This window comes from Rhinoraja longicauda, chromosome 4 (genome assembly GCF_053455715.1).
Source record: "Rhinoraja longicauda isolate Sanriku21f chromosome 4, sRhiLon1.1, whole genome shotgun sequence".
NCBI classification, from domain to species: Eukaryota; Metazoa; Chordata; class Chondrichthyes; order Rajiformes; family Arhynchobatidae; genus Rhinoraja; species Rhinoraja longicauda.
This window is the reverse complement of record NC_135956.1, coordinates 87508729-87521367: the sequence shown is the minus strand read 5'-3', so window position 1 is coordinate 87521367 and position 12639 is coordinate 87508729. Positions and strand designations below refer to the sequence as shown.

Sequence of the window (12639 nt, the reverse complement as noted above, 5' to 3'; positions counted from 1 at the left end):
TTCCAGTGAATTGCAACTTCACTTTGAAGGACTGTTTGGCTCTCTGGGTGGTGAGGAAAGAACTCGGGAATCTGTGGAATTCTCTGCCTCAGAAGGCAGTGGAGGCCAATTCTCTGGATGCTTTCAAGAGAGAGTTAGATAGAGCTCTTAATGATAGCGGAGTCAAGGGGTATGGGGAGAGGGCAGGAACGGGGTACTGATTGTGGATGATGAGCCATGATCACATTGAATGGTGGTGCTGGCTCGAAGGGCCGAATGGCCTACTGCTGCACCTATTGTCTATTGTAAAAGGCAGGCAGTCCATTACCTATGGCCATGTTGGAAGTTGCTCTGAAAACAGCATGAATTTGATTACTCAAAAAATAAAACAGCACAGTAGGTCTAGGACACCAGCTCCACCCTGTTAGATGTTGACCGCATCTCAGCATTGCTCTGAGCAAATTTGGTCTGAATGTTATGGACCAGAGGAATCTGACAACGTTTAATGCTCGTCCTTTTTATGATCTCTGCTTGACAATTGACCAGAGGAAAAAACACAAGGAAGCAAAAACACGTTAACACTGCTTTAATGTTGCTTTAAATAAATTGTGTGAATTTCTCTAGAAAATAGGATGACCTTCTAAGCAGTAATGACCTAAGAAAATATGTAGCATCGTCACCTTAACCTACCAGAATATAATTACCATCTACATAATTTCCTGCAGAATTCCCCCTCAATGAAATCTTGGCAGGATCTATCTCAGAACGAGGATTCCAGTGAAACCATTATTTACAGGACAGTATTACTGCATGGCTGAATGCCAGGTATAATCAATTACTTGTTCTGCAGCTGTCCCTGTTCACATAACAATCAGAAGAGACAACGGTAAATGAAAATCTGAGCTGCAGATGCTGGAAATCTGAAACGACCAGAAAATGCTGGAAGAACTCTACAGTCATGCAGTGCCAAAAGATCGTCTGTGGAAAGAAAAACGTTTCCCAGTTTCACCTCCCAGGATTCTCTCTTTGTCGTTGAAAAGGTCAAGAGAGCTATTTGTAGCGAATAGGTTCTCATGGTCTATATTTTTCAAGGTTACAACTGTTAAGTCAAGGTCTCTGGCAGTTAATCTATGATACACCGTAGGAACTGGTCATGGATGTCACTACCATTGTCTACGGATTGTCAGCCATGTTCAAGCAATGGGGGCAAAATTGCATTTAGCACGTAGAATAAATGTTTGGTTCCAACAAAATTTGGCTGAATATATTTAGCGTTTTTGGATGCACAAGAGTGAGGAGACATAATGAGGTAATGTCACAATGTGCTGGAAAATTTTTTGTGCTTCACCCATTAACTTGTTTTTCTGACAGCCGAATCTGCGGTGGCCCATGCCCAGCAGTGTGGCCTGATGTGATTAAACTACCGTATTTCCACACAATGAAGCTAAAGAAGCAGTATCGTAGAAGGTTAAGAGAAGAATATTCTTTGTAAGTATGTTACTGAAAACTGATTTTAAACACTGGAGCCGGTTGAAATGATTTTTCGCCCCAATCCTGGCACAAACCTACATTCTAGTGTGTTCAAAATATTTCTTTCAATAGGCGAAATGAGAATGTTAGAGTTTGTATAAAGGTTTTTGTTATTAAATCAGGAGAAGGAAATGCCAAGTTTCAAGGTTACAAATTGGTTTAAAGGATTAATAATGATTTTTTTTTTCTTTTCTGATGGCTGAATTTATGACTGGGTGAAGATGATTACTAGAACATGGTCATTTCCCTCGCTATATTAAAACAATGCTTTACTACGAGTCCTATTAAGCTGCAAACTGTACCACAATTTGTAAGGAATTGGCTCAATTACCTCAACAGAAAATGGGAATTGGTTGTGGATTGGGATTAGAAAGTCCATGGATGGTACTAATGTTGACCAGAAATTGGTGCACAATACTCCCAAGTGTGGTTGAACTTGCGTTTTATAAAGTAGAAATGCAACATCCCAACTCTTGTATTTTAGACCTCTGAATGCAAGCACGTTATGTACTAGCTTCATTCACAAAATGCTGGAGTAACTCAGCAGGTCAGGCAGCATCTCGGGAGAGAAGGAATGGGTGACGTTTCGGGTCGAGACCCTTCTTCAGACTGAAGACTGAAGAAGGGTCTCGACCCGAAACGTCACCCATTCCTTCTCTCCCGAGATGCTGCCTGACCTGCTGAGTTACTCCAGCATTTTGTGAATAAATCGATTTGTACCAGCATCTGCAGTTATTTTCTTATTTACTAGCTTCACCCTATCTACCTGTGTTGGACTTCAAAGGATCATTTTGATGTATGAATCACACCATTTCAGATGACCTTGTTAAATTGAAATACCTCGAAGACAAATTGAACAGGATAATGATATGCAAGTGACAGTTGCATGTCCCTCAATATAAGAACAATTTTGAACAAACCAAATAATGAAAACATCTGATCTGTTACTTAGAAGCAAGTCTAAAGCTCAGATCTGGAGGTTTCATCTATTCTCTCCCATGTTCTTGGAGATCAATACAATCCCGGTCAACTTCAATTAACCACTGATTTCTCATTTGGTCTTTCACTAAACTGTAGAATTTAACCATTTCCCCCCCTCACAACTCATGAGTGGAATGCTACAATAATCAGCCCGGTAAATTATACACTACATTGCAAAATATATTTAATCTTTGCTGAGGACTACCTTTCACTTGTGCAATATAATCTATAGTGCAACAGAAGCAAAATAGCTCATTGCATTTTACGAAATGTTACTAATTAATTGTCATGTGATGGGAACAGAATTAGGCTATTTGGCCCATCAAGTCTGTTCTGCCATTCAATCGTGGCTGGCCTATCTCTCCCTCCTAACCCATTCTCCTGCCTTCTCCCCATAACCCCTGACACCCTTACGAATCAAGAAACTATCTCTGCCTCAAAAATATCCATTAACTTGGCCCCCGCAGCCTCTTGTGGCAAAGAATTCCTCAGATTCATCACCCTCTGACTAAAGAAATTCCTCCTCATCTCCTTCCTAAAGGAACATCCTATAATTCTGAGACTATGACCTCTTGTCCTAGACTCTCCCACTGGTGGAAACCTTCTCTTCACATCCACTGTATCCAGCTTTTCACTATTCGATAAGTTTCAATGAGGGTTTCAAAGTTACAATTGCACATTTCTTATGGAGTAGGGTTACAATCATCAAATTACTAAGTGTTAAACTATTAGATTCCATTTTCAACTTGCAAATTACAATGTTTCAAATTAATCTTCTCCGTTTTGAAATTAAATGAAAAAATATCATTTCACTATTTTCAGTTGTGTACGGTAATGTTGTCAGTGTCAATTCCAACGAGCCATCTCAACCAGATAAGGTGCAAACATGTTTGTAATAATGTTTATGTACAAGCTTTTGGTGGCTTTCTAATCAAGAAATCAGGATATTTGTTATCCTGTCTGTTTTAGGATGACAAAACAGATTATCCTAACATTGATTAGTTCTTAGTTGGGATTAATTTAGTCATTTCTGGAGAACACACTTTAGATACAATCTAAAGCCTGAAAGCAGTTGGAGACTATAATCTTGTAGTTAGATAATTCAAAGTGCTGCAAATGGCGAACCAATCCTATAGCTATTCATATTGGATGATGGTTTGTCAGAAAGAAAGAAAATGTCATGAAATATTGCAAAACTATTGTCATAGTCTCATACAGCATGGAAGCAGGCCCTTCAACCCAACTAGCCCATGCTGACCAAGCCCCATTGACACTAATTTCACTTTCCCACTTTTGACCCATATCCCCCAACCTTTCCTGGCCATGTACCTACCCAAATGTCTTTTGAATGTTGTTAGAGTAGCTGTCTCAACTACCTCCTCTGACCGCTTCAACTTTCCTCTGTGTGGAAAACGTTCCCCTCAGGTTCCAGGTAAATCTTTGCCCTCTCACCCTAAGCCTATGCCCTCTGGTCATGAATCCCCTACTCTGTGTAAAAGTCTCTGTGTCTACCCTATTTATTCCCATCATGATCTTATATACTTCTATAAGATTGTGTAATTTTGTGCATCAATAATAGTTAAACCAAAACATATGTTCAGTAGAATAAGAAAATAACTGCAGATGCTGGTACAAATCGATTTATTCACAAAATGCTGGAGTAACTCAGCAGGTCAGGCAGCATCTCGGGAGAAATCGCAGTGGAGCAACCAGTAGTATAAGAAAATAACTGCAGATGCTGGTACAAATCGATTTATTCACAAAATGCTGGAGTAACTCAGCAGGTCAGGCAGCATCTCGGGAGAAATCGCAGTGGAGCAACCAGTAGTATAAGAAAATAACTGCAGATGCTGGTACAAATCGATTTATTCACAAAATGCTGGAGTAACTCAGCAGGTCAGGCAGCATCTCGGGAGAAATCGCAGTGGAGCAACGTCATTTAAAAATAGTATTGTAGGAGAAATTCGAGGCATAAATGTTACTGGTTGTTCATCAAAATGCCTCCAGTACCTCAGACTTCAAACTAAAAATAATAGATGTCAAACCAAGGAAAACAAGGGTGCACGATGACAAAACACATCTAAAAGATGGACTTTGAGTGTCCTAAACAAGAAGGGCCATGGATGGCGACAATTCCAGAGAATAATTCTTGAGGGTGCATTTCACTAGCCACACCAATCAGTAGATCTGCAAACATATGATTGCTTTCCTGGAGCCAAACACAAAGATAAGATTTTTTTCCCTTCAATAAGAATGGGTGAAATACAAAATTCTGGTTGGCTGTCTGCTATAAATGTTGTCATATGGCTTAAATATCTAGAATAGTGGATTAAAACCCTAGATTAAATTCTGGTTTAAAAGCCACAGCGTAGGCAGGCAGGATCAAGAAAATTATCTCTTGTTGCTTGAGGGGAATTTTTTTTTTTTAAAGTACAGAGAATCTGCAGAGCTAACTTTCTTTGCCCCTCCCATTTTTTGAAATACTGAATGGGAATCATGTTTTAGATATAGCACATTGTTAAAATGCTAATGTGATTAACATAGAAGATAGGTGCAGGAGGAGGCCATTCGGCCCTTCGAGCCAGCGCCGCCATTCATTGTGATCATAGCTGATCACCCACAATCAGTAACTTGTGCCCAACCTTTCCCCATACCCCTTGATTCCACTAGTCACCAGAGCTCTATCTCTCTTAAATTCATCCAGTGATTTGGCCTCCACTGCCCTCTGCGGCAGAGAATTCCACAAATTTACAGCTCTCTGGGTGAAAAAGGTTCCCCACCTCAGTTTTAAATGGCCTCCCATTTATTCTAAGACTGTGGCCCCTGGTTCTGGACTCATCCAACATTGGGAACATTTTTCCTGCATCTAGCTTGTCCAGTCCTTTTATAATTTTATATGTCTCTATAAGATCCCCTCTCATCCTTCTAAGCTCCAGTGAATACAAGTCCAGTCTTTTCAATCTTTCCTCGTATGACAGTCCCGCCATCCCAGGGATCAATCTTGTAAACCAATGCTGCACTGCCTCAATTACAAAGACGTCCTTCCTCAAATTAGGAGACCAAAACTGTACACAATACTCCAGATGTCGTCTTACCAGGGCCCTATACAACTGCAGAAGAACCTCTTTACTCCGATACTGAAATCCTCTTGTTATGAAGGCCAACATACCATTAGCTTTCTTCACTGCCTGCTGTACCTGCACGCCAACTTTCAGTGACTGGTGTACAAGGACACCCAGGTCTCGCTGCACTTTCCCCTTACCTAACCTGACACCATTGAGATAATAATCTGCCTCTTTTTTTTTTTGCCCCCGAAGTGGATAATCTCTCATTTATCTATATTAAACTGCATCTGCCACGCATCAGCCCACTCACTCAACCTGTCCAGGTCATCCTGCAACCTCCTAACATCCTCTTCGCAGTTCACACTGCCAACCAGCTTTGTATCATCTGCAAACTTGCTAGTGTTACTTCTAATTCCTTCATCCAAATCATTAATATATATGGTAAACAGTTGCGGCCCCAACACCGAGCCTTGCGGCACTCCACTCGCCACTGCCTGTCATTTTGAAAAGGACCCGTTTACTCCTACACTTTGCTTCCTGCCTTCACACACTAGGAACAATTTTTACATTTTACCCAGCCAATTAACCTACATACCTGTACGTCTTTGGAGTGTGGGAGGAAACGGAAGATCTCGGAGAAAACCCATGCAGGTCACGAGGAGAACGTACAAACTCCGTACAGACGGCGCCCGTAGTCAGGATCGAACCCGAGTCTCCGGCACTGCATTCGCTGTAAGGCAGCAACTCTACCGCTGTGCCGCCCTGCAAACCAATCTCCCGTGTGGGACCTTATCAAAGGCTTTCTGAAGGTCTAGATACACTGCATCCACTGGCTCCCCTTCATCCATTTTACTTGTCACATCCTCAAAAAATTTCCGAAGATTAGTCAAGCATGAATTCCCTTTCATAAATCCATGCTGACTTGGACTTATACTTTTACTGCTATCCAAATACACTGTTATTAGCTCTTTAATAATTGACTCCAGCATGTTCCCCACCACCAGGCTAACTGGTCTGTAATTCCCTGTTTTCTCTCTCGCTCTTTTCTTGAAAAGTGGGGTAACATTAGCTATCCTCCAATCCACAGGAACTGATCCTGAATCTATTGAACATTGAAAAATGAACACCAATTCGTCCACTATTTCTAGAGCCATTTCCCTGAGTACCCTGGGATGCAGACCATCAGGCCCTGGGGATTTATCAACTTTCAGTCTACCCAATACTATTTCTTGCCTAATGCAAATTTCTTTCAGTTCCTCTACCCCCCTAGATCCTCTGTCCTCTAGTACACCTGGGAGATTGTTTGTGTCTTCTGAATGCACAGTGTACTTCATGGTTCTTAAAAAGTGTAGGCTTAGATTTCAAATATAACCTGATACGTTACCTGGATGATAAGTAGCAGCTTGTTTCATTTTCCAAAGCATAAAATACAAAAGCCATGATATATTGTGCTAAAACTAAGCCAACGTACTGTGTACAGTTCTGGTCACCCGACCTCAAATGATGTGATGACATTGGAAGGCATTCAGATGAGTTTAATGAGCATATTGTAAAGGCTGAAGAATTATCATCCTGCCTGAAGATTGGCTAGGCTGCAGTTGTTTCCTGTGGTACAAAGGAAAATGAATGATGACTTGTGAAACTGAGAAATCTATACAGGTTATCATAAATATATTCCTTGAAAGTCAATGATCTTTAATAGCATGGGCAGTAGGCTAAATAATGTCAATGCTATAAATTTCTGATTTTATGAAGGACATGATCTCGAGCTGAAATATTTGTCCCCTTAGAGGGACAGTTCTTTGGTTGACCCTTTTTATGTGGTCTCTTTTTAGTTGTGGAACTTCAAGCAGTTAGACTATCCAGAGCCATAAGTGTCTGAATAACAAGTTGTCAGTAAAACACAGTGCTGGAGTAACTCAGCGGGTCAGGCAGCATCTGTGGACGGAATGGACAGACAATGTTTTGGTTGATCGCCCTTATTCAGTCCCTTGTGACGCCTTACTTTTAGCATCTGCTATCTTTGCACTCAACAGTGAGAAAAAAATCCCCAAACCCTTGTAAACAGAATGTCATGTGAATATCTAAGCACAACCTCCTTTTGTCTCTTGTCTTTTAATTTGTCTCTTCAGTGCTTGGCTCGGGCATGTGAATTCTCCGCGTTTCCGTGGATTTCTGCGTTTTTAAAATCCATTTTCCGCGCTTTTTGCATGATTTCCGCGTTTTCCACTTTAAAGGGGAAAAAAACGATGTAGAGACTTGTAATGAACAATAGGGTTCCACTAGAGGTCGTTAGGGGTTCTGCAAGAAATCCCCCGCGCCTGGAAGTCTCCCCGAAAATGTGGCACCTAGGCTGGGCAAGGCAGCCAATCTCGACCTCATCGGGACTTCCAAGGCCGATCGGTGGGTTGAATTTGCAACCTGCAGCCGGGGCTCTGGAACTCCAGCCCAACTGGAGCCAGCACATCTATCCCCATAGCCGACATCCTTGGCCAGCTGGATAAACCAGCAAAACTCTTGAACCAAGAGTGCCAGAAAATCAGTGGTGGAACTGTAATGAGTAGATATTAAATTTAAGTGCAAGATTATATAATTAAATTAATTACCATAGGGTTAAAATATGAAACACAGCAGAAAAGCCAATTACCACTTTTTTGGGCTGATTATCAATTAATGTGCGAATTTACTTCAAAATGTTATTAATATACAGTGACATATTCACATTATTTTGTAATGTCTGTTTTTACTTTGAAATGCACTAAAAGAGGCGTGAAACTGGTAATTTTGTATGTAAATTTTCAAAGATTCTCCAATTTTTTGACCCTGTTGTACGCCTCACGCAAGCGCTCGGCTCTTTTCCTCTTTTTTTTTTTTACCTCGCTCGCCTGCCTGTTGGCTAACCTGCCCCAAATTAGCCCAACCTTAATAAATTATGTTCTATATTTGAATATTTAAGATATTTTCTCTCCGGGGGGGGGGGGGATATTTTGGGCCTTTACTTTTGTGAGTTGCAGAGCTACTGTCCAAAGCCAAGGTGTTGCTGATAAAGATCTAGTTTATAAAGTTGGAATCTTCATTTCTTAATTTGCCAACTTTCGAAAAATAAATCTGTTACAATTCCAGACAGACCCAAACCTGTGGTCTTCGGGTGTTCACACATTCACTGTTTATGCACCATCTGCTGGAAATATTGCACATATTTATTCAATGGCCTTCTCAGCAGGCTGCTTGCAGTGACATCTTTTGTAAACTTCTGTACTCCTAAGCCTAACCCCCCCCCCCCCCCCCCCAGTTACGAGAGAAGTCTCCTGGGTGTTGGATTTAATTGATGTGGGTTCATGCATGTGGCTTCCATGATACTCTCCATGTTTTGAAAATGTGTTGCACTCAAAGTTTGAATCCTATTTCAGAATGTTTGTATTGCTTTTAATTTCGGCAGCGGCTGACTAGCAGTCTGTCCGTCTTTTTTTCCCCCTTTTTTTGTTGTGTGTCGGTGTTGGGATGGTTTTTATATATATTTTTTGGTTGTGTATGTGTGGGAGGGGGTGGTGGTGTGGGTGGGGGGGGGGGGGGGAACTTTTCTCTTCCTCATGGCGCGGGGTGCGGCTCGGCTGCGGGGCCTAACATCGCCCGCTGCGGCTCGGCCGCTGGACTTTACATCCCGGTGCGGCTTGGCCGCGGGACTTAACATCCCGGTGCGGCTTGGCCGCTGGACTTAACAGTGCCCGGTGCAGCTCGGCTGAGGGGCTTAACATCGCCCGGTGCAGCTCGGCTGCGGGACTTTTCACCGCTGGTGCGGCTCGGCTGCGGGACTTAACATCGCCCGGTGCGGCTCGGCCGCGGGGCTTAACATCGCCCGGCGCAGCTCGGCTGCGGGGCTTTTCATCGCTGGTGCGGCTCGGCTGCGGACTTGACATCACCCGGTGCGGCTCGACCACGGGACTTAGCTGTGCAAGGCTTGGTCGCGGGCCTTTCATCGCCCGGTTCGGCCGCGGGACGTTTCAGCGCCCGGTGCGGGGACTGTGCGGGTCGGTCGGGGACGAGCTGTCTGTCCGTGGGCGTGGGGAAGAGAGTGGAAGTTTTGTTGCCTCCATCACAGTGAGGGGGTGTTTGGAGTCACTGTGATGGACGTTTGTGTTGGGGTTATGTGTCTTGTGTTCTTTTTTTTTTTCTTCTTTTTTTTTTTCTATGACTGCTATGTAGTTTCGTTCGGTACTTCGGTACCGAACGACAAATAAAGCTCTGTTATACCTGTTATACCTGTTATAATTTCAGGTGATTGTAAAATTAAAGTTATGTGAAAGGAAATTTAAAAGTATCTTTAATTAGTGAATTTAGTCTGATTTTTTTTCACAGATGAAGTTGGTTTGTTTTTTAAACTTTACTGTTTATGCTTTCAGTATTCCAGCAACTGCTCTGGATCTCTTTGATCACATGTTAGCTCTGGATCCCAGTAAACGCTGCACTGCAGAACATGCTCTTCAGTCTGACTTCCTGAGGGAGGTTGATCCTACAAAAATGCCTCCACCTGAGTAAGTCATTTTGCAGCCTGATTATATTAGGTTCTTGCATTTAAATTCCTAGCTTGGGGTAGTGGTGGGGGGTGAGCTGAAATCAAAGCCTATCTAGTTAATTGTCTCTTGGTGGCTACATTTTAATCACTCTTGCTAGAGATTGCAATTCTAGATGGAAGTTACTGGATTCTCATCAACCCAATCTGCAGTTGTGTGGAAAAGATGATTATGATTATTCTTGGTATCTTTAAAGAAATAATACAACATAAAACAGTGCAGTACAGGAACAGGAATTTTGGCCCACTATGTCTGCACCGAACATGATGCCAAATTAATATAATTCCTTCTGCCTAAATGTGATCCATATCCCTCCATTCCCTACATATTGATGTGCCTATCTAAAAGCTGATTAAATGCCACGAGTATTTGCTTTCACCACCTTCCAGGCAGCTATCGCTTTCGGTGCATTAAATTTTTTTGCCCCGCACACGTTTAAAAATTCCCCCTCTCACCCTCTCATATTTAAAATTTCTACTCGGGTGGGGAGATTCTGCCTGTCTACCTTATTAGTGCTCCTTGTAATTTTCTGATCTTCTATCAGGTCTCCCCTTGGCCTCCGATGCTCCAGAGAAAATTATCCAAGTTTGTCCAACCTCTCCTAATAGCTAATACCTTCTAATCTCAGGCAGCGTCGTGTCCTGGAAAACATCTTCTACACACTCACCAAAGCCTCCCGCCATTTCATTAATGATGTAAACTCTGCATGCAGGACTTCACTTTTGTAGGGAGCGGGTTAAGTCAGAGCAACACTCTGGTTCCTCTGACTAAACTCAACGCTCATTCCACAGCTCCAGCGATGCAGGCTTGATCTGACATGAAGTTTTGCATATTTGCAGTTTTCCCTGTGATCACTGAGTTTTGCATATTTGCAGTTTTCCCTGTGATCACTGAGTTTCTTCATTCTCCCCCCCCCCCCCCCCCCCCCCCCCCCACAGATGTACCAGGTGAATTTGCTACTGCTAAATGTAGGTCGTAGGAGAATTATGGGAGTGAATTGAATGGGAAGTGTGTGTGAGAATAGGGAAATAAATGGAGGATTGGGATAAAATATGATGTGCCAAATCCAGAAGTTTACCAGCGGATTGGAAAACGATCAAGAAAATTGATCTAGAAAACAGGATGACAAAATGTATGTAACTTAGTAGGCCTGTTAGTTTAACATCTGTTGGCAAAATACTGCATTTCAGAATCAAGGAAGAAATAGATAGTCTATTAGTAATGTAATCAAATCAGTATAGTTTTATGAATGCTAAATCATATTTGATAAATTTGCTAATGTTCAAGCAGAATCAATAAAGGGACAACTGTATATGTAATGAATTTGGATTTCCAGAAGGCAATTGATAAGATACCACATGAAAGCTAAGATAAGATCATTTGGTATCAGGAGAAATACATTGGTACGGTTGAAAATTGGTTATAACGTGGAAGTGAAATTAGCAGGTCTTTTTCAAGTTAGAAGGGGATGATCAGTCGAGTTCTTTAAAATTGGTTCTTTATGATTTATAGTAATCTGGAGGCGATAATAGACAATAGACAATAGGTGCAGGAGTAGGCCATTCAGCCCTTCGAGCCAGCACCACCGCCATTCAATGCGATCATGGCTGATCACTCTCAATCAGTACCCCGTTCCTGCCTTCTCCCCATACCCCCTCACTCCGCTATCCTTAAGAGCTCTATCTAGCTCTCTCTTGAAAGCATCCAACGAACTGGCCTCCACTGCCTTCTGAGGCAGAGAATTCCACACCTTCACCACTCTCTGACTGAAAAAGTTCTTCCTCATCTCCGTTCTAAATGGCCTACCCCTTATTCTTAAACTGTGGCCCCTTGTTGTGGTCTTCCCCCAACATTGGGAACATGTTTCCTGCCTCTGTGTCCAATCCCCTAATTATCTTATATGTTTCAATAAGATCCCCCCTCATCCTTCTAAATTCCAGTGTATACAAGCCTAATTGCTCCAGCCTTTCAACATACGACAGTCCCGCCATTCCGGGAATTAACCTAGTGAACCTACGCTGCACGCCCTCAATAGCAAGAATATCCTTCCTCAAATTTGGAGACCAAAACTGCACACAGTACTCCAGGTGCGATCTCACCAGGGCCCGGTACAACTGTAGAAGGACCTCTTTGCTCCTATACTCAACTCCTCTTGTTATGAAGGCCAACATTCCATTGGCTTTCTTCACTGCCTGCTGTAACTGCATGCTTCCTTTCAGTGACTGATGCACTAGGACACCCAGATCTCGTTGAACATCCCCTCTTCCTAACTTGACACCATTCAGATAATAATCTGCCTTTCTATTCTTACTTCCAAAGTGAATAACCTCACACTTATCTACATTAAACTGCATCTGCCATGTATCCGCCCACTCACACAACCTGTCCAAGTCACCCTGCAGCCTTTTTGCATCTTCCTCACAATTCACACTACCCCCCAGCTTAGTATCATCTGCAAATTTGCTAATGTATGTTTGCTGATGACACAAAAACTGATGGGAGGGCACGTTCCT

General features: G+C 42.4%; 1 protein-coding gene across 3 annotated transcripts in view; it reads left to right on the top strand.

Moving 5' to 3' along the window:
- LOC144592952 (cyclin-dependent kinase 13-like) overlaps window positions 1–12639 on the top strand; it is a 65526-nt gene that overhangs the window by 30805 nt on the left and 22082 nt on the right. For all 3 annotated transcript variants that reach the window (XM_078398321.1, XM_078398322.1, XM_078398320.1), the window contains 2 exons: window positions 1351–1467; window positions 9956–10087. In XM_078398321.1, coding sequence (XP_078254447.1) covers window positions 1351–1467; window positions 9956–10087 — 249 coding nt within the window. The remainder of the gene's footprint in view (window positions 1–1350; window positions 1468–9955; window positions 10088–12639) is intronic.